We start from the raw sequence: 22,797 nt of genomic DNA on the forward strand, positions 1-22,797 counted from the left end.
GAGGCAGAGGACCCTTGAGGCCCAACACAACCCTAGTCTTGGAGACATTTCCTCACCCACCTCTGACCCCCTCCCGCACTATACACTCGAAAAAAGAAGCAGCCTCATCTCGCCTCCCGGATGCGGCTGCACCAGCAACATCAGCTGCGGGCGGAGCCCGGGTGCTTGCCACTTCCCCCTCTTCCCGCGTGACCCTCGCCCCCACCTCCAGCAACCCTCCCCCTCCAGGAGACACACCCTCCTTCTTCGCCTGTTGGCCACTCAGGTCGGGGCCTTTGCGGAGAGGGAGCAGCCGCCGCCGCCCGGCAGGACCCGGAGCTTGCAAAAGCTAGAGCGAAAAGGAGGGAAAGAGGGAGGAGCGGCGCTCAGGAGGAGGAGCCGCCGGAGCTGGGCGCGGGGCGGTGAGCTGAGATGTGGCCGGCCGGTCGGCGTGTAAACACAGGCAGCAGCAGCAGCAGCGGCCGCCCGGGCCCCGGGCACTGAGCGCGCCCGCCGAGACCTGCCCGCCGCCGCTACCATGGCCGAAGTGCGCAAATTCACCAAGCGGCTGAGCAAGCCGGGCACAGCAGCCGAGCTCCGCCAGAGCGTGTCGGAGGCCGTGCGGGGCTCTGTGGTGCTGGTGAGTGGTCGAGCGAATGGGAGTCCCGGGGGGCGGGGGGGGTGGACGCTCACACCGAGAGAGGCGCGGTGGCTTCCCGCGCGCGCGCTGGGGACCGCGGGCAGGATGGGCGAAGCGGCGGTCGGTGCGCTAGGAGCTCTCTTTCACCCTCTGTTCTAGTTAAGTTTTCGCTCTGGCTACCGGCTGCCCGGGGGTGGGAGTCTCAGGCGCCGCGGGACAGCGCTCTGACTGCTCCACTAGCGTGCGCTGGCTAGAAGCGGAAGGGAAAAGCGGGTTTCACAGAGAGCGTGGGTCCCCACCCCGGCGGGGGCGGCAGAAAGCTTCAGATCGCACCTCCCGCTCCCCCGGACCCCCGCACAAAGAGCTGGAGATGAGGGCACAAGGAGATCCGAATCTCTTTAGGAGGGCACCTGGGGCAGCCTAGGCGGAAGGATGCGATGAGCACAGACATACTTGAGCGCGGATACACATCGAGTATACGCGCACACACGCACTCACACACAAAAAACCCCACCCAAAAGCCCAGGGCGCCCAAGCTCTAGCGGGCTGTGTGGACAGAGGAAGCACAGCGACTTCCTCCTGCTACTGAGAAGAGGGAGAGTGGTGATGGGTGGGTGTTGAAGGGTACTGCCAAGTAAGGCAGAGGGAGAGGATTGGAAACAACGGGGGTCTGCGTCTGAGTGGGCTTTGAGTCAGTCGCCTCTGGGAGAGGATGGCCTCTAAGACTTCTGAGTGCTTGGAGGCAAGAGGATGGGGAAAAGACTGGATGTTGCTGTCTAAGGATGAAGACCCTAGAACCAGATGCCTACCACAGAGAACTGGGGATGTCTTGTCGGCGGATAGAGCTGGGGGATGGGGATTGAAAGAGTTCTGACACCCCCCTCCGGGAAACCACCCCTCCCCCGTACGCCAGAGTACCCTCATAAGCCCGGTTCAGATTGTCAAAATCTGGAGGGAAGCCTTGGATGCTAAGGGTCACTTGCTCCTTCGCTTTTAAAGACCTTCGTTGCCAATTTTTTGGACTAGGGACCAAACCTTAAATAAGCAGTGGGACTGATTCATTAGCGTGCTTTTTGTTACTATGTTTTGCAGGAGATTTGCTGGCTTTTGTCTCTTTCCACTCCTATATTATTTTGTGTCATTTGCTGTGTTTAAATCTCACCACTTAAGAGAAGGCTTTTTGTTAGCACAACTTATCCTGGGAAGGGAACCTCGCAGCTTTTCCTTGTAATTTTTATGTTGATCTTGTAGAATCAGCAATACAGCCAACATTAAAGCGAGGTAAGGGGCCTGATCCTAACAGTGGGGAAAGTTGACATTAGTGGGAGTTCTGGAAGAGGATCAAAGGTAAAATATGTACCTTTGAGATAAAAATCAGATTTCTAATAGCTGCCACTGTGCAGAGCCAAGTGACTTTAAAAAAATGTCTTTATCGTGGCTGGACCCTTGAAGTTTTAATCCTGCTGCTTGGTGAAGCTAAACCCAGACCTTTAATGTTGTTTTAATGGATTTGGCTTATTGTATGTTTTGCTCGGAATTTGGAGCCAGACCCTGTTGAGGTCAGATCAGAACCTCACTTGTCATCGGGGCCATTTAAGAGAGGACCACAAGCTGTGTGCAAGGCCTTTATTTTATACTGGGCTGTCATCTTCAGTGGTTATTAGCAAGTGTTCCAGACACAAGTGATCCTACCACAAGGATGGCTTTTCTAAAATCGTAAAGAAAGAAAACCTTGCCCGAGAGTGGCTGGCTACCTACCACTGTAGAGTGGGAAGAGAGAGGGAAGATGGACAGATGGTATCAAGAGAATAAATGGGACACAGGCAACCTCTTCTGAGATTTGACCAGCATTTGACCTGCCACCCCTAACAGTAAAAGGTTAATATTCCTTCTGAGGTTTTAGGTTTTAAAAAGATCAGTTTTGAGACAAGGTCTCAGTGTGTAGCCCAGGCTGGCCTGGAACTCTGGCCTTGTACTTGGTGGTAGGACTTCTGCTTCAACTTCCTGGGTGCTAGTATTACAGACAAGTGCCACCTATAACTTTTGTGCAGCATAGGTGCAGTGGCTTCTTCCTACCTCTCCATCCTTAACAACAATGGAACAAAAATCTATTAAGAGAGAAAGACTTCTTGGAGCTACAGACTATGGCCGGGGTTTCCTGGTCAGTCAATCTCACTTGGGATCAATTTTTGGCTTTTATACAAAGGAATATACAAGTGTGAAATCTACTCATTTCGGTGGTGTGTAATGTGTATTAAGACTTGGTGGGTGTTGAGTGAGTAGTTTCTAGTGATCTAAATCAGTCCATTGAGCCCTTACTGTGTACAGGACATGACGTTAGGTGCTTTAGGACCTTTTATTCATTTATTTAGTTCCAATCTAGGGTGTCTGTATGTGATCTACTAATCACTCTTCCATAGTGTTATTTGTCAATTAAGATATAAATAGCTTTAAAAATACATTTACTCTTAAGAATTACTTTCCTTCCTGTTTCTTGTTGTTTGCTTGGTTTTTGTTTGTGTTGTGTTTCACATCACAGACCTGTTAACCATGGTTAGGAAAGCCATGGGTGACTGGAGAGCAAAACAGCCATGCTGCAGCTGCTGTCAACTTCTGGTTCAGTTCTGATGTAAGCCCCAAGTGTTTATTGAGGGACAGCTGAGATGGGATTTACACTTGCTGCCATAAACCCAAGATAGTAGTAGAGTTTCAGCATAAGTTGGAGTTGTTAGCACAGCAGGGCACACTTTTCTTCCCATGTAATTCTTGACAGAACTTGGAAACCCTACCAAGCTGAACAAATATACACTATTTCCTTTTTAGGTTTTTTTCTTTTTCTTACAGTTACACCCTTGTTGGCATGTCCATAACATCATTCGGTTTTGCTCACTGTTCAAAAAATTCAGAAGGCTTGGGCCCTGGCTATATATAGCATGCCATTATTAGTATTTCCACAATGTATTAACTATGTAATGAAATGGGCAGAGAAAGAGAGGCTGTTTCATGGCTGTATGTTCTAGTGAGTTCAGCATTTCTATGAGGATCAGGGAAAGGGATAATGACCAAATCATCATCGACTGGGATATCTCAAGAGAGCTTTTGAGAGCAGCAAGATAACCCACCAGTGAGGATTGAGGCTACTGGAAACTGTTAATATACATGCATATTTAAAGTGCAGAGTGCTGTCTTTTTGTTATTCTTCAGGTTCTTGGTGCCTGCTGGGGACCAAAAGCATTTAATAAACCTACTGTATCTCCTAGTAGGAGTTTAAATAGTGCTTGCTACTTATGATCAGCAAAACGTTGTTAGACATTACCAGTCATAGCCCCCTTGAGGCACAGTAATTCGGACAGGTCCTTTGGCTGGCATCAGGAATTTCAAATGAGAGTAGTTAGCTCTCTAGACTTGAGAAAGGCTGACAAGGGTCAGCAGCTGTTCACTTCCTCCACCCGCCACTCAAAACTGCCTTTGAGCAGAATGGTTGTCTTGCTTGCCTTTAGGCAAGAGCTGAAGAACTCAGTAAGTAGCTCCACTGTTCCCTCTTCCCAGGGGGCGTGTGGAAAGTACTTAATATAGGACAAAATCTATAGCTTTATTTGGGAGGAGGTGAAGCCTTCCACTGTGGGCTTTGCCCTCTCTGATGCTGGGGACAGAGCTCATGGCCCTGGAGTGTGCTAGGTGCTATTCTACCACTAAGCCACATTCCTAGCCCAACTTGGTTGTGCTTGTTTACTTTCTTAAGTCATGATGTTCCTAACTCAGCCTCCTGAATGCTAGGGGTTTACAGGCATGTACTGCCATACCTGGCTTCAATGTTGGCTTCTTGAGCATGCCTTTCCAGTTCAAAGATTTAGTTTATCTCTTATTGAGTTGAGAATGAGAAAGGTTAGCCACAGCCTTGGCACCTGAACATAAGAATCCCTTATTATTCCTTTTGGTAGTTTCTCTTGTTAGAAGGGTTCAAATGACCCACTCCTCTAAAGTTTGTCCAGAGGAACAACTCAGTTGGTTAGAAAACCAAAGACCTCACTGAGCCTTCACTGAAACAGCAACTAGAATCTTTACCCCCACTTTTTGGTGCATGTGTGTGTGCATGTGTATGTAGGTGTCCGAATCTGTCTGCACCTATGCAGAAATTAGAGAACACTGGTGCCCTGTTCTGTCACTTGACAACTAATTTCCTTGAATCAAGGTATCAGTGACCAGAATTAGACATTCTTTGGGTAGACTGATCTATCTTCTTGTCTCTGAACACCAGTCCCACTATGCCTACAGCCACACCTGGCTCTTTAACAAGGTGCTGGGGATGCAAATGCAAATACTCATACTCAAACAGCAAGCACTCTTACACACTTCGATATTTCCCCAGTCCTAGGATTTGTTTTCTAAGTTTAACATGTTAAGTTAAATTCTCTGGGTTGAGACTTTCCCTATCCTGATTACCAGTGATTTTTCTTTAAACATGTATTACTTTGCCACTTAAAAATACTTATTCATCAAAGAAAACTTAGAGAAGAAAAAAGATTGAAGTATTACTATGTCTTGGTTGGAAGGAACTCAATATTCTAATGTATGTATTTTGACTTTTATATATGAATATTTAAATGTTTTTATTTTGTGATTATGCAAAGCCATCTAGCCAGCTCTTATGTAAATTTTCTCTTTTCTATATCTTATTTATATTTGCTCATATTAGCCAACCTACTCTTACATAAGCGTATTTAATAAAATTGCCAACAATCCTATTAGTAGTTTTTATAGATTAAACCGTCCTTCGTTGGTTGATTCTTTATAGTTTTTAGATTTAAAAAAAAATGTTGTGTGCATACATGTGTGTATGCATGCTCCATGTGCCCATGTGTGCATCTCAGCATTTTCATCACAGTGTCTATGTGGAGGTCAGAGGACAGTTTTCTGCTTTGTTAAGGAGGGGCCTCTCTTGGTTTTGGTGAGCAGTATACTCTAGGCTAGCTGGCCCAGGATATTCTAGGCAATTCTCTTGTCTCAGCCTCACATCTCTCAGGGGGAGGGGCCCTGGAATGTCAGGCCCCTGCACCTAGCTTTTTACGTGTGTTCCAGGGATTAAACTTAGGTCATCAGGCTCGATTTGCTAGCCCTTTTACCTGTTGAGCTGTCTCCCTGACCCAGTAGTTTCTAGTTTCATGCTGCTGTAAACATGTGTTGTCTAGTGTCATAGATACCTGGATTTTTTTCCTTTATTTTGTATTTTCAGATAGTGTCTTTCTCTGTAGCCAAGGCTGGCTTTGAATTTGTAATTCTTACACTTCAGCCTCCTGGGATTTCAGGCATTCCTCCTGTCCCTGACACTTTAAATTTAAATGAATTAAAATCACTTCCTAAATTGCCCTTGCCATAGATCAACTTCTTAGTAGCCACCTGTGGTGGCTACCATATTAGATGGTGCTAAAATACAGCTTTCCATCATTGCAGTTCTGTTAGCACTGCATCCAACATCTTTGAGAGGGTATTTTCAGATTTGCTAGATTTTGCCCATAGATTACATTTCTGGCTATGGAATTCCCGTTCAAAGCCCATATTCATTTTTAGGATTGAAAATTTCTCTTATGGGTGGAGATGTAACTCTGTGTGCCTTGCCTTGAGCTCCATCTTCAGCACCACAAACAATTCCCTGTTTAAAAGAAGTCAAGCCAAACCAAAGCAAAGCAAAGCAGAATACTGTGAGATTGTCCTTCAGAAAGTTGTTCCAGTTATTCCACCAATAGAGCACGAGAGAGTATATTTTTCCTCTCCTGTGCTGACACTGGTTAAGATTCATCACCTTTGTAATCTGGTGAGTTATAAAGAGTATGTTGATATAATTTCTATTTCTTTGATTACTGTTGAAATTGAAGTGTTTCCTGTGTTGATGACCCGTCCACATTACCTCTTTTAAGGACAGGGCCTGACTCAGCCTTGTTTCCTTGTTTTGGATTCTTATAATAATCATCTCAGTCCTTCACAATTCTGTTTGGCTGAGTCAAGGGTGGGGCTACCCATCCCTGTTCTTTAAAGTCACCCCAAGGCTGATCTGGCCACTCATATACTCCAGTCGAGAATGTCCCCTAGACACATCTGAAAAAGGATTGGTTAGATTCTCCTTAAAGCCTTCTTTATGTTAGGAGGCTGTGTTGGGAAACTTGAGTTGAAATTTACTCTGCTGAGTTCTGTGCTGATCTGCAACAAACATTTTGGAACCACATGGAAAGTTTGCTTCCTCTTCCATATGACAACCCTTGAAACATGTGGAGATAACCACCAGGCCATTTAAAATTTCACTCTTCATAAGCTCTGAGACCCTTCGTTTCTTTCCTTCATTTTGCACATGACTTGCTTTTAAGATTCTTCACGCCATGATCATTGCGTTTGACTTGGTTCCAAGTGTTCAGGTTTCTGCTGAACAGAAGAGGCAGAGTACTGGGGATGAAATGAACCCTGGTCTGAAGTCTGACTTCTGCTGCTACTTGCATTGAGAACAAAGGCAGGTTTTCTTGTTTGTCGAGTGGGGACAGACATAAGTATTGCCCTCTTGAGGAATAAAGTAATGTATGAAGACTAGTGGACAGGTGGTTTGTATAGTATTAAAATGAAGGTCCAGGGAGAGACAGTTTTTCTGGTATGTTGACCATGATGCAGTGGAAGGCCACAGATTCAAGTACATTTGGGCAACACAAATTGGTCATAATAGGTTTAAAATGCAAAAGACACACAGTTGAGTGAGCAGGGAAGGGAGTGTGGATCTGTGAAGATTTGGGGGAGCAGTGGATATGATCAAAACACCAGAGCACATTGTATGAAACACTCAAAGAACAAAGAAAGAAAGAAAGAAAGAAAGAAAGAAAGAGAGAAAGAAAGAAAGAAAGAAAGAAAAAAGAAAAATTTGAAAACTCAGTAGAGAATGTTGGACAGCAACAACAAAACAGAACACCTCAGTATCTACCACAGAATGTTCCCTATTCCTTCAAGGTATGAGCACAGCATAGGGTACCTGGAATGCAGTAGGTGCACAGTTTGCATTTTGTACATAGCTGTGGGATTCTTGAGTATTGGGAGAAGAGCCTGGAGTCAGGGAACTAGTGAAAATATATAGTCCAGGAGAATGATAACAGAGGCCTTAACTAAAGCAGTGAGAATGGAGATAAGAGACAGCTCAGTGATTAAATCTATAGCATGTGATAAGTGCTGAAGCGGGAGTGGGAGCAGAGGGAAGAGAAACAACAGGGAGGAAGAGAGAGGTGGAGTCAAGCTAATTTTGAGATTTTACAGCTTAGGTGAATAGGAGGAAGGTGATAGAGAAGGGAGGAGAGAATGAGCACACTCTATTTGAAAGAATTGTGAGGGTCAGGTTTGAGTGAGAACATTCTAAAGGGAGGCCAAGCATGTAGGGTTCCATTTTGGCAGAAGACTAGGGTTCTTGAGGCCAGAAAGGAAAGTGTTGCAAGTGGAGTCAGGAAAGGGAGGAAGAACCAGAAGAGGACTAGGGTTGAGCTGAACTGACAAAGATTGTAGGAGTGATTAGCTGATGGAGGAGGATTGCACTATGGGGGGAGATTAGGGAGTAGGAGCCAGGGTAGGGAAGAAAAATTTGGAGGCTCGCCCTAGACTTCCCATTAGAGTGATAGTAGAAGTTCTCTCTCTCTCTCTCTCTCTCTCTCTCTCTCTCTCTCTCTCTCTCTCTCTCTCTCTCTCTCTCTCACAGACACAGACACACTCTCTCTCTCTCTCTCTCTCTCTCTCTCTCACACACACACACACACACACACACACACACACACACACACACACACACACATCCATACTCATGAGTGGGGATGGGGAGATCTTGCTCTAGTTGTTGGCTTTAGTAGATCTTGGGAATGAGAAACTATCCAGATTCCTTTGGGTGCCTGGGGAAACTAACGTAGTAGTTTCTACCCTTAAGGGACTCCTGATCCAGACATGTGGATGGGATGCACAGTAATGACTGATGTAGAGAAGATGGAAAACAGACACAACGCTGTAATTTTGTCTTCTCTCTTCAATTGGTTAATCCTGTTATCCTTGTCCCAGATCCCTGACACTTTCTGATTTTTTATTCATTTGTTTAGATTTTAGTCTCTTCTGGTCTTAACAAGGTTGAATAAGTCTTCACTAATGAATACTGTTAATCTGTATGACCTTCCTGTGGAGTTCCCCTCCCCCATGTTTTATAGGAATGGTGAGAGTTAGCAGTGACGTGTAATGGTGAGAAATTTGTAGTATATGTGTATAGCTCATTGTCATTCCCTTGCTTCACCTCTGTGGACTCTAATCAGTGGTTGTTACCTTCCAAACTACCACACTCCTGGCTTTTAGGTAATTAATTAATTTACTATATTAAAATTTTATTAGTATGTGGGATGGGGGGCACACAGAAGTATGGCACAATGTGCTTGTGAAAGTCAAAGGCTAACTATCTTGCAGGAGTTGTTTCTCTCATCTCACCATGTGGATGTCTGGGATTGAGCTCAGTTCAGGAGGCTTGGGTAGTATGTCTTAACCTGCTGCACCATCTTGCTAGTCCCACCCTTGCTTTAAAAAATATTTCCTTTTTAAATGTTTTGAGTAGTGATTGCCATAACTCTTACCGCCACTCACTTTCCAAGTCCTCCCATTCCCTCCAAAATTCATGATGTCTTCTTTAATTATTACAGAGAGAGAGAGAGGGGGGGGGAGGGAGGGAGGGAAGGAGAGAGAGAGAGAGAGAGAGAGAGAGAGAGAGAGAGAGAGAGAGAGAGAGAGACTTGTACAGGCTTGCACACAGAGAGATACACAATCTACTGAGTCGTTTTAGTGTTACAACTTAGTACAGAGGATTAGTTCACCCACTTGATATTTTTCTCCTGAGATACAGAGTCATTGACAAGATGTGCTGAAAACTGTAGTTTTAGTCTCTAAATTTTATTTACCACTGAAACCGGAAACCACAGGAGGGAGAGGGAGCTCAAGCAGTTCCTCCTTTCTTATGGTTTTTGTTTTGTTCTGTTTTGTTTTATGATTTACAAACCATAAGGGTACTTTTAGAATATGTTTCTTCTTGGGATTTAGATCTCCTGACTTCCTATAGATTTTACCAGGAAGGCGGAAGAATTCCTGGCTAACATTGGTCTGTCATTTGTATCAACCTGGAGCCAGATGCCTTTTTGGTTCTTTGTACAGCCCCACCCCGGAGGCTTCCTGAGCAGAAGCTGGAGTAGAGTAAAGGGACAGTCTCACTAAGCTGCTGTTGCCTCTAAGCTCACGCTTGCTTGTTAGAGCAATGGGTAAGAAGAGCCTGAGCTCTGGAAGCACGTCATCCAACTGCGTACTAGCAGGATGACACTAGGCCAGTGCATTAAGAATACATTGGAACATATGATCCACATGAATGTTGTGCTAGGAGAGATACCTTGGTCAGTAAAATGCTTAGATGAAGACGTGGCCTTGAGTTCCAGAATACATGGGAGAAATGCCAGGTGTGGTAGTACACCCTTGTAATCCCAGTTCTGAGGAGGTGGAGACTAGTGGATCCCTGGGCTCAAGGCTCAGTCAATCTAGCCTACTCTGTGAGCTCTAGGCTAGTGAGAGATAGTTGGGGTGGGAGAGAGAGACAGAGAGTGACAGACACACACACACACACACACACACACACAGAGAGAGAGAGAGAGAGAGAGAGAGAGAGAGAGAGAGAGAGAGAGAAACCACATATGCATGAGCACACATGAGCGTGCATAGCTTCCTGTATATACCTGTGCTCTTGAGTGCAGGGAAACACAGACAAGCAGACAGACAGACAGACAGACAGTCTCTCTCTCTCTCTCTCTCTCCCTCTCTCTCTCTCTCACAGACACACACACAGACACACACACACACTCTCACACACACACACACACACACACACACACACACACACACACACACACACACACAGACCATGCCTTGTTGCTTCTCAATATCAAGGCTTTATGTCCTTTTTTTGTGTTGTTGGGGATAAAACCCCAGGGCCTCACAGATGTTAACCATGCATGCTACTACTGAACTACACCCATCGTCCCAATGTCTGTCCTTTTGTATTCTACCATTCAGGTTTGTAATAACAAGCTAGATTCTTTTAAGGGTGGCATATCTACCTCCCCAGTCAAGTCTGTCGGGAAACACAGCAGTCATTCCAGCTACACGTGGTTTCTCTATTGTTCATGCAAAACCTTGCACAATCACACCTAGATTTTGCTCTTAATGATTTCCTGTGATTCTTTGCCACTTTATTTTTATTGCCTACAGAGTTTATCATCCACAGGAAGGCTCTTCCTGCTTTCTTGACAGCTTGTATTGGACTGCATATATTTCAAGGTGCTGTAAAGCATTAGGTGTTCAGATTTTTTTAGTTTCTCCACATGGTGCTTCCTCTAATAACAGAGGTATTTTACCAAGTAAGATACAACTGGAGATACTTTGCCAGTGTGCTTTGAAGTCCTTGAGTCAGAATATCTTTATTTGAAGCTTTTCGGTGCCTTGTGATGGAAGGCCAGCTAGTTTATTTGTGTGGAATGTTTTTCAGATGATGACAAGGCCTTGTATTTCCATAGCCCCAATTTTTGTTTCTAGGATTTATTTTATTTTATTTTATGTGTATAGATATTACACTTGCATTCATACACATTCTCCTAGAACTGAAGTTACAGACAATTGTGAACTGCTAGGTGGGTGCTGGGGAATTGAACCTAGGAACTCTAGAGCAGCAGACAATTCTCTTAACTGCAAAACCATCTCCCCACTCCTGTTATAGCCAGAATTTTAAGGAGAGTTAAAGGGCCTGTGATGTCTATGATGTCATATGGCTGTGGATGAGTGTTAAACATCTACTACATTGCTATCACTCCTATGCTATAAATGGAGAAACAGAGGTGTGGGTTCTAGTGAGGCAGCCCAGAGGTCATCCATCACTTTCAAATGATAGAACCAGTAATGAACTCCAGCTGTCTCTTCTCCTTCGCAGTAGTCATGTGAAAAAACAACAGTGGTGTGCCTCCCAGGTTCCACAAGTAATCAGGGGAAGGAACTTCCTGTGTGGCTTGGTGATGGCTTATAGGAAGCCATGTTTATTTCCAAACAAGCTTGGTTTCTTTAGTGGGAAAGTAAAAGTTAAGGACAAGATTATTATTTTGTTATTTAAGAACAGGTTACTGTCAGCTGTTCTTCCTTTATTTTAGCTATTTGAATAAATATATAGAAAAAGAAGACTTCAGAACTTTAGCTCTGCAGACGTACCTAGGATATTTTCCTGAAACTTCTTTTAGGATTTTTTTTTTCTTTTCCAAATTGGTTGGTTCTCTCCAAATATAACACCATTTATATTTCTTTCCATGCCTTTTATATTAGTAGTTTAGTTTTCTCTCTTGAGAATTGGCCAACTTTATGCCTTACAGGGCCTATTGTCACAGTGCTCACGAGTACATGGAACAGTGCTGTTGGCGCGACCAGTTTATTTTTAAAGGCTAACAAGTGCTTCAGTGCACCAAACGGCTTCCTAGAGACCTGAAAGAAGGAATGCCAGTGTCTAAGGTGTCTACCTTACCACCAAAAAATGGCTGATGTCCAAGGAGACTTGGCATCAACTGTTGCAGAAACTAAACAGAATCATTAGTTAAGATCTCATAGGGGCCTGTGACTCTCATTTGTGCCTAACAGAGTATTTATGACATGCTCTATTGCTCTGGAAGCAAAGAGTGCTCTCCTTTCAAACTTGCCCCAGGGAGACTTGTTCCTTCACTTCTAGTGATTGACCTGACAGCTCACAGAGGAAATTGGTATCTGTCTGTCCCTATCAAATGGCTTGTCAGAATTCTCCCTAGGAGCACCAAAGTGATCCCCCAAAGAATTTGATAACTCTTCTTGCTTCAGTTCTCTAATAACTCACTAGCTTTCTCCTTGACTCCCATCCTCCTTACTTTCTCTACTTAGAGCACAGTCCTACTCCAGTATTGGAAGCATCAAGAGATTCTCACATTCAGTGTTCAGGTCCTTGGGTTTAAATTGTATAAACTGCTGGTTTTTCCTATATGTTTGTATTTATTTACTTGCTTATATTTATTCATTCATTCATTCACTTACATTGAGACAGGGTCTTATAGAGCCAGGCCAACCTCAACTTTAACATATAAATATTTTATATTTTATATATATTTTATATACTTTTATTTTAATATAATTTCTATATTATATCATAGATCACGTATCATATTACATATAACATATAGTAATATTATACAATATATGACACAATATATTCTATATCTATAGATAGATAGATATTATATGGAGATAGATCTCTACTAGTTCAAGGCCAGCCTTGTTTGCATAATGAGTTCCTGGTCAGGCAGGGCTTAACAATGTGACCTTGTCTGAAAGGCAATACAAAAATATGTGTGTGTGTGTGCGTGTGCGTGTGTGTGTGTGTGTGTGTGTGTGTGTGTGTGTGTGTGTCAGTGGTATCACTGTGCTGCTAGACGGGACCAACAGACTCCCATACATTGAGTCTACAGCTTCTCAGCTTACGCTCTATACAGCTGAACAGTGTACTGAGAAAGGGAGGGGCTGCTTAGCAAACTCACTGAGTACCAGGTAAGAACATCCAGCAGGTGGGCCAAGCAGACCGCTGGACCAGTGAGACATATGGTGCATCAGTTTCCCACTCCTGACTTAGCAAACTGTCACAAAGTTCCTGTCTTTGTTTATTTACTTATTTTATTGAAAATAGTGTTTTTCATGCAATATATTCTAATTGTGGTTTTCCTCCTCCAACTCCTAAATCCTCCTCACTTTCCTACCTACCCAAACCCACACCTTTCTTTTTCTCTTGCTCACTATAAAACAAACAGGTGTAAAATAATAATAATAATAATAATAATAATAATAATAATAATAATAATAAGTACTAAAATAAAAGCAAACAAACCAGAATAATAAGACAATACAAATAGCAGAAAAAGCCACAGAAAAAGCACACATGAAACATAAAGATGGAGGGACTCACTCATTCACATACATAGAAATTCTATAAAAACAAAAATTCAAAGGATCTGTAAGGTTAAACACACAATGACCAGACAAAGCATTAGGAGACAAAAAAATCCTTCAAAAATACTCTTGAGTTCGTTTTGTGTTGGGCATCTACTGCTTGGCATGGGACCTGTCTGTAAGTATAGATTGTATATTTCCTGTTGGGGGAAAATGCAGTGTTCTTTTGCAAGTGATTGTCTATTAGAGATAGCTTCTGGGTTAGGGATGCTGGCTTGTGTCCATTCCTCATTTCAGTACTGGCTTCCCATCTGGCTTACACCTGTGCAGGTCCTGTGCACGCTGCCACTGCCTCTGGGAGTTCATGTTTGTCAGTCATGTTGTGTTTAGAAGGCCTTGATTCCTTGGTGTCCCCCATCTCCTCTGGCTGAGCCTGATGGGAGGGATTTGTTGGAGAAATCCCATTTAGGACTGAGTGTCCCAGGTATTTTACTGTCTGTATATTGCCTGGTGTAGGTCTCTAAATTTGTTCCATTCTACTGCAAGGGGAAGCGTGTCTGATGATGGCTGAGCAGAGCACTGATCAATGAGTACAGCAGAACGTCATTAGGCACCATTTTATTATTGCCTTTAGCACAGTCGTTCTCAACCATCTTAAAAGTGTGACCCTTTAATACAGTTCCTCATGTTGTACTGACCTCAAGCCATATGAATATTTTCATTGCTATTTCATAATTGTGATGTTGCTACTGTTATGAATTGTAATATAAATAATCTGCTTTGTAGGATATCTGAGATGCGACACCTAGGGGGTCACTAACCCCAGGTTAAAAACCCCTATTTTAACCTGTTTTCCCCTGGCCTAGCTAGCCCCAGATAGAACAAAGAAATTTTTGGTTCTAGAGGTTGTAAGTCTGACACAGGTTTCACTGGGATGAAATTAAGGTTTGGCAAATCTATACTCCCTTCAGGAGCTCTAGAGAAGAATCCTGTATGTTGCCATCGTCTTCAGTTTCCAGAGGACTCTTGCATTCTTTGGCACCTCTGTCTCAATTTTCAGCCCAACAGTGACTGGCCATGTTCCACATCATAGCACACTGCCTCTACTTCTCACCTTATATCCTCTTCTCTGCCTCTGATTAGCCTGTCCCCCCTCTCCATTATAAGACCCCCTTGTTTTGTTTTTGTGGTATTGGTGATTGAAATCATGGCCCTGCACATGCCGGACAACGGCTCCATCACTGTGCTACACTGCCAGCCACATAGAAGAACTTTTGTTTTGACTTTGGTCCTACCTGCATAATGCAGTATGGTCTTCCCATCTCAAAAATTCTTAAAATCACACCTGCAGCTTCCTCTAATGAGTAAAGTAAACATTTCCTGGTTTTAGGGACTGAGCTGAAGCCATGCGTGGGAAACCATTTTTGTATGTAAACTCCATGAAGTCTGGCTAAAGGCTCATGAGTTGGTGGGCTCCTGAGGTTGGATGGGTTCCTGGTTTTATAATGGAAGCCAAGAGAAAAAGAATCTGATAGACTAGCAAACAGTGGGCTAGTGCAAATGCCTTCCCACTGGTCTAGTGAAGAAGCACGGACCCTTTTGAGTATTTTAGCTGAAAGAAAGCACTGCAAGGGTTGTCATCTGCGATTTTCATTAGTTTGTTTTCTGAAATTCTTCATAATTAATTTTTCCCCACAGAGGACTCCATTGGTCTGGAGTTCTTATAGAGGGCACTGCTTTCAGACTTAAGGTGTTTCAGGATACAAGTTGGCCAGACACAGGCAGGCACTTAGCCAGTTCAGCCCTATGGAATTTTCCACTTGAAGTTAAGGAAAAGAGGAAAGCAGTAAGGGTATGTAGGTGTGTGTTGGGGAGCACTGTAGATATATGTGCAGGAGACTAAAGGGAAAGGAATGATTTCACATCACTGAGTAACTCTGGCTCACAATTCCCAAGATGCCTCTCATATGTCCTTTGTAAGAGATACTTCACCTTGGCTGAAGGTCAAGTTAGACAGGGCAGCACCTTCCAGAATTTTCAAGGAAATTGCAGGACGCCTTTCCAGGTAAAGTTTCTAAAAACACATGGTTGGAGAAGGTAGAGGAAAAAACTGGGTACTCTCTGAGTTCCTTCTTGAGTTCATGATGATTTTAACTGAGAGGTAAATTGAAACTTCCTCTCTCTGTAGAATGAGTCTCTGCCATTTTAGAAAGCCACACCATAAATGCTTTCTGGCTGTTTTTGTTTCAGCCTCCTCATGCTGGCCAGGAGAGTACCCATGATGGTCTGATGGCACAGCTCCTTGCAGCTCTGAAGAAGCACTCTATCATAGACATGGGTTGTGTTTGCTATTTTTGCAGCAGTTCCAATTGGCCACGGCTACATTTCACCCTGGCTCAACCTATCCTTTTACAGGTCCTGGGGTAACTGATCTGGCTGTGCATTGAAAATCCTTATGAAAAGGTCAGGGAAAAATCACAGATTTTGTTTCAAAATCTGGAGCTACAAAATGTCCAGCAACTCTCTTCACTCTCTTCTATTCCATGTTTTTTCTTGGACTCTTCAATTAGGAAAATAATTCCCATTATTTTTTCTAAGCAAACATAAGATAAATCTTTAGATATTTTCAGTCAGGTTGTATTAATTTTTCTGCTGTTACATAAGAGTAATCCACTACTTTTTAAATGTGCAAGTATATTAACTATAGTCCTATTTGGGACTTCTTTAGAAAGATTTCTAAGATGGCATTTATTTTTCCGTCTTATGGATCCTTTTCCTTCATACTGACTAATTTTTAGTTTTGTTTTCCCAATTTACTAATCTCTATTGTGGGCCCTCTTCCTTTCTGCTTGCCTTCCACTGAGCTCCATGGCCTACAGGTAGTAGGTACATTGATTAATTTCAGGACAGACTTGATGCCTTAGATGCCAGGGAAGTCTTGGCCTGTTGTAGATAGCAGAAGAAAGTAGAAAGCAATGTGTTGTTGGAGAGTGTGCTAACAGGAGAGAAAGGTATGTTGTGATGTGGTTGATTGCTGCTTTGGCTGATGATCAATACAGATACTTTCATTCACTTGATGCTAAAATCCCAAGGGACAAGCTTTTAGATCTGTTGCTTGAACGGAACAGAAGCAGAGGTTCATTTTCTGCTGATTTCCTTATAATGGATTAAGTCTATTTAGAGCAAACTTGCAGACATAAGAGAAGGCAATAGGATATCTGAGAGAATTGAAGGGTGTGTGTGTGTGTGTGTGTGTGTGTGTGTGTGTGTGTGTGTGTGTGTGTGTGTGTGTTACAATAGGCGAAAAGACAAGAGATTAAAATACTAACAATATCCAATGGGGGATAGCAACCTATTTTTAGAGAACCAGAGAGGAGGAAATCAAAAGCTTCAGACCTTGTGCTAGGTAAGTAAAATGCTTTTGTGAGTAGACACATAGTCAAGCCTGAAGACAGTTCATGCTGCCAAGCAGCGTGAGTCAAGACCCCCCAAATCAAGTAGCTGAGGAATTTTGAATCAAAAACTAACCGTCCAAATCAGGTTGAGGTCCCAGTTTACTGGCTACCAGACACCAACAGGTGTTTTGGGACCCATGAGTGGAGGGGGGATTTGGGTACCCGGCATGCCTACCCTGGTTTCCTTCTTCCTAGCTTTTCTTAGCCTTGAATGACAACACCTCACACCTGTTCCAAACCTGTATTTCTTGAAGCAGCAAACCCTGCTGGACAGGAATGGCAGCAAATGGAGACTGCGCCTCTGAACCACAGCAAGAGCAGCCCCCCACCAGGTCTGACTTTCCTCTTACTATTTCCTTTGTCTTCCAAGTCCTTTCTTCTCTTCTCTAACTTCTACTCAACACTAAGTGCTCTCTCCTCATAGCTCCTCCTGCTCAGCAGGCACCCTGCCATCGAGTTACACGCCCAGCCCTCTCTCCACATGCATACTCCGCATGTTCCTGGTATTCACCTTTTAGGCAAATCCATGGCTCTAGATCTTCTGCACTCCACTTCATTGCCTCCCTGCTTCTCTTTCCACGATGCTAATTAATATCACCCCAGTGTGGGCACATGCCTACTTTATTTCCTTTGTTCCTTCTTTCTTTTTCTCTCTCTCCTTCATCCTCTCTCCTTCCCTAGTGCTAGGAAAACAGGTGGGACCATCACATCCAGCTCTCACTTCTGTCTGCTCATCTTTTCTCCCCCTCCATTCCTTTCTTCTCTTTGACTACAAAGTGCTCACCATGGGGCAGAGACATTACTTTGTTTATTTTTTTTAACCTTTTTTTAAAAAGCCAAGGGTGGAAAATTCCAGAGGCCTGAGTTAGTGATGGCTAGGAGCCTTTTCTGAAAATCTAGTAACTGGAGTGCCAAGGGAATGTCATGGGACCGCACATCTGGAAAAGTCGTTCCCTAAAATGTCCTGGTTTTGAATTTAGGTCTGAATAAAAGAAGAGGAGGTTTTTAGCCATGATGAAATCAATCATTACAACTGAACATCCGGGTTTACATCACTTTCTTTTTCTTTGCTGCTGGGCTTCATTGGGAAATCATAGCCTTTGGCTTTTTAGGACTTTCTACAGTCCAATCCTTTGCATAAGAAATAAATGCATTTCTTACAGCTCAACTTAATTGAGGATTTCACTTTGTTGGAGTCATTGTTTGGCAAAGGCCAGCTCCATTTCACAGTAACCAGAGTGGGTCTCCTGGGGCAGGGGAGCATCCTCCCAGATGTTACTTGGTGTAGCTGAGTAGATGAACCCCACCCTCATGTGCCTTGCTTCTTCCCTGGAGAAATAACCTGGGCAGGGTTTTGCTTGCATATCCCTGAGGGCTGTTACAAATTAGAGGTGACTATCTTGACAATTCGCCAAAAAGCAATCTTTTTGAAATGCATAGAAGTAGTCCATCATTCTGCTGCTTCTTATGAAGGTGGGGGTGGGGGAGATAAAATCCCCAAGACCAGAAAAATGCCAACTCCATTAGCATTGCTTTCATGAGACTATAAAGAAGCACTCAGCTTTTCTTCAAGTCACCCAGCCAAGGACATAGGCTCACCTTTGTCCCATCTCCCCCACCACAGCCTCAGCTACAGATTGAACCCCAGCCTCTCTGAGCTATCACTGCTCAGAAAGACACTATCTGTTCTCTCCACTTTTAGCCTTTCCAAACATCCCTCTTAATCTGAAATGCCCCTCCATCCTTCTCTTATCGAAGGGAGGCCTTAGTCTTCAACATGACCACCTCACGGAGTAGCACATTGTTTTATTTTGTTTTTCCTCTCTGAAGGCATGTAGTATGCCTTCAAAACACATTTTAGACCAAGTGGCGTGAAACAATACATTTATTCTCTCATAGTTTTGGAGGCCGGAGGTTCATAAATCAGAATGACAGGGCCATATTCCCTCAAAAGACTTTAAAAAGTATCTGTTGCTTTTTCTTCTTCTGCCAGCTTTAGTAGCTCCCAGCTTCCTGGGTCCAAGGCTGGATGACTCTGGTCTTTGCCTCTGAGAGCCTGTTACACATCATCTTTTGAACCAAGACAAACTCCCTCTGCTTCTTTCTTATATTAAAGGACATTTGAAATAACATTTAGGGCCTGGCCTTATAAACCACAGTGAACTCCTCATTTCAAAACCTTTAACTCAAGCACATCTCTATGTGCCTTTTTGCCATAAAGTCACATTAGAAGGTGCCAGGCTTTAGACAGGGTATGTGTTTCAGAGGTCATTCTTCACATCACCCTACTAGTTGTTAGGTTTTACAGTGTATTGATTTCATTCTGTCTCATCAGGGTAAACTGTTGATAACTCTTTTCTTCCATTAGAATATTGATGGCTTAAGAGACCGCAGGAGAGTGGCAAACGCTAATGTGCCAGAGGACTCAGCATAGCTCATTTAGTTTTTATTAACAATGGGGACTTCCATGCAGTCGTTTGTAAAAGGGAAAGAATAACATTGTCTTTGGGACTTGGCAGCACTTATTAAAAGACCAAAAGAAACACAAATTTAAGTGTTCAAAAATAAGGGCTAGGAACTTGAGAGATGGCTGAGTGGTTAAGAGTGAATGTTACACTTGCAAAGGACCCATCCATGTAGGGAGACTTAAAACCACCTGAAACTCCAGCTCCTGGGGAACCCAATGCCTCTAGTCTCTATACACACACACATGCTCAAAAATGATAATAAATCTTTTAAAGTAAGGGGCATACACCAGAAACCCATGCAGTCATTGACATGACTTCTTACTATGATTCACATTAAGGAAAAGTTACACTTATGAAACTGCATATAAAGTATCATCCTGTCTGTGGAATAATACACATCTGATTGGTGGGAATTTAGCTATTTAATTACTCTCCACCATCACCTCCTCATCTGCAATATGGATATAATGCTGCTATAGACCACAACAGCAATGTTATGAAGCTTAATTAAAGCAGTAAAATTCTTACAGCAATGCCTAGCACAGAAGAAGCACTGAATTAATATAGCCATTGGTATTATTGATATTCTCAAAGAAACTATCAGTGAGACATTTGAGGGTTTATGATGAATATAGGCCTGTGGATATTAAGAGTGTATACTCTGGATGGTGGTATTGTGGATAAGTTTTATTCTTGCTTTATGTTTTCTGGGTTTTGTTTTTGTTTGAGATAGAATCAACTGTGTATTCCTACCTGGTCTAGAACTCAATATACAGACCAGGCTGAGCCAGAGCCTATGGAGATCCATCTGCCTTTTCCTCTCAGGTGCTGGGATTACATGTATGTGCCACCATGCTGGGACATTTGGGGTTGTTCATTTGTTTGTTTGTTTGTGTTGTGAGACAGTTTCACTAGGTAATCTCTAACTCTTACTACTTACTATGTAGACAGGCAGGTCTTGACTTTGTGGTGATCCTCCTGGCTCCGCCTTCTGAGAGCCAGGATGACAGGCATGTGCCAGCACTCCTGGCATGCTTTCTGTTTTTAAAACTTTTATGTATTTTTACATTGATCACAATCATTTTTAAAAGCAGAAAAGTAGATTTCAAGACAAGAACTGTACTTTTTGGATGGCTATATTTTTTTTTCCGGAGCTGGGGACCGAACCCAGGGCCTTGCGCGTGCTAGGCAAGCACTCTACCACTGAGCTAAATCCCCAACCCTGGATGGCTATATTTATATGACAGACACTTGTATAGCACTATCTGTAATTTACCATATGTTTAATCTTTTTAGACAGGGTTTTGCTATGTAGGTTTTGCTACCTAACCTGGTACTATGTAACCCAATCTGGCCTAGAACTTGTGGCAGTTCTCCTGTCCCAGCCTTTCACATGCTGGAATTATAGGCATACTCTACCATCACCGATTTACTATTTATTTATTAGTTCCACATACGTGTGTGTGTGTGTGTGTGTGTGTGTGTGTGTGTGTGTGTTTGTGTGTGGTGTGTGTATATGTGTGTGAATGTCTGCCATGTGTGTGCATGACAGTGTTCATGGAGGCTATAAGAGGGTGGTAGATCCTCTGGAGCCTATGTTACAGGCAGTTGTGAGTTGCCTGACATGGATGCCAGGTAACTAAATTCAAGGCCTCTAGAAGACCAGTAAATTCTCTAAACACTAAGCCATTTCCAGTCCTATGTGTTGTTGTTGTTGTTATTATTATTATTATTATTATTATTATTATTATTATTATTATTATGTTGAGATAGGATCCCTCTATTATGTAGCTCTGTTCTGGAACACGATATGTAGTCCAGCTGGCCTCAAACTCACAGAGATCCACCTGCCTCTACATCCTGAGTGCTGGGATTAAAGGTGTGTGATATCACATCCAGCTTCAAGTATTATTATTAAGACAATTTCTTCTACAGACCTTCAGGTCCTTGCCCAATGATTTGCACATCTCAAGTTCTCTGTTCAGTGAATACAAGTTTGCACAGTCTGGAAGTTATAGACTTTGATTCCTATTTCCTTTCATTCCTGTTTGCTCAATTATTTCAAGCTTTCATCATAGTATGCTTTATTTCCTCTGCCTCCTTCCTCCCATTCTGTGTCTCAAGAGCAGTGGTTCTCAACTTTCCTAATGCTGAGACCCTTTAATACAGTTCTTCATGTCCTGGTGACCCCCAGCTGTAACATTATTTTCATGAATACTTCATAACTGTAATTTTGCTACTGTTATGAATTGTAATGTAAGTATCTGTGCTTTCTGATGGTCTTAGGTGACCCCTGTGAAAGAGTTGGTCAATTCCCAAAGGGGTCTAGCCCCACAGGTTGAGAACTAATGCTTTAAAGTCTGCCCTTTTTGTGGTATAGAAAAGAGTTTATTCAGAGCATGGAGAGAGGAGTTAAGAGGGTAGTAGAGACAGAGAAAGGCAGCAAGAGATAGAGAGTAGAGGAGTAGAGCCCACAGAGAGAGAGGGGAGAGGGGAACGGGAAGAGAGAGAGGGTAAGGAACAAGAGGAGAGAGCAAGAGCGAAAGAGCCAAGAGAACTAGAGTCTGCCTTTTTTGATAAGGTCTCACTATGTAGTTCAGGCTGACCTTGGACTTGTGACCCTCCAGTCTCAGCCTTCCATTTGCAGAGATTACAAGTTGTGTCACCACATCTAGCTTTGTAGTGTGGGTTTATTGTTGTTCTTTTGTGGTTTTTTCAGAGAGAGAGGGAAAGAGAGAGGATTTTACCCTGTAGTACAGGTTGGCCAGACACTCATTATATAGACCAGGCTTGCCTTGAACTTGAAATCTTCCTTTCTCTTCCTCCCAGGGGCTCATATCTGTGAGCCACCATATCTGGTGGGGGCTTAAATTTCAAGTCAGATTAATTAGTAGCTTACATGCACTATGACTACATGGGTGTATAGCAGTGATTTTCCTGACTTTTTGAATATGCTTGTGTCTTGGTCCTTTTATTTAAAAACATTTTTGATCTTTTGACATAGGAGTGCCCCTGTGTTAGAAATTACGATGTATAGTATGGTATGGTCATTTGCGTCCTGAAGGAATTCTTTACTTTGCAAAGCATGTCAATAGAGTCTATTTAAAACAAAAATGGACTAAGTGTATGCTTAAATTATATGATTTCCCTTAAATTTAACTTTGCTATGCAGCTGTACAAAAGCCGGAACAGCAATTGACAGCTATCTATGTACCATGACTCT

The 22,797-nt window shown here is 43.0% G+C and overlaps 1 protein-coding gene across 3 annotated transcripts in view; it reads left to right on the top strand.

Annotated features, from left to right (window-relative positions):
- The first annotated feature begins 230 nt into the window (after positions 1–230).
- Positions 231–22,797, top strand: part of Dock11 (dedicator of cytokinesis 11) — a 183,121-nt gene continuing 160,554 nt past the window's right edge. The window contains exon 1 of one of the 3 annotated variants that reach the window (XM_017602037.3): positions 231–619. In XM_017602037.3, the coding sequence (XP_017457526.1) occupies positions 518–619 (102 nt within the window). In that variant the 5' untranslated portion in view covers positions 231–517. The remainder of the gene's footprint in view (positions 620–22,797) is intronic. The other 2 variants (XM_006257453.5, NM_001191760.1) reach the window with 2 other exon arrangements.

This window comes from Rattus norvegicus, chromosome X (genome assembly GCF_036323735.1).
Source record: "Rattus norvegicus strain BN/NHsdMcwi chromosome X, GRCr8, whole genome shotgun sequence".
NCBI lineage: Eukaryota > Metazoa > Chordata > Mammalia > Rodentia > Muridae > Rattus > Rattus norvegicus.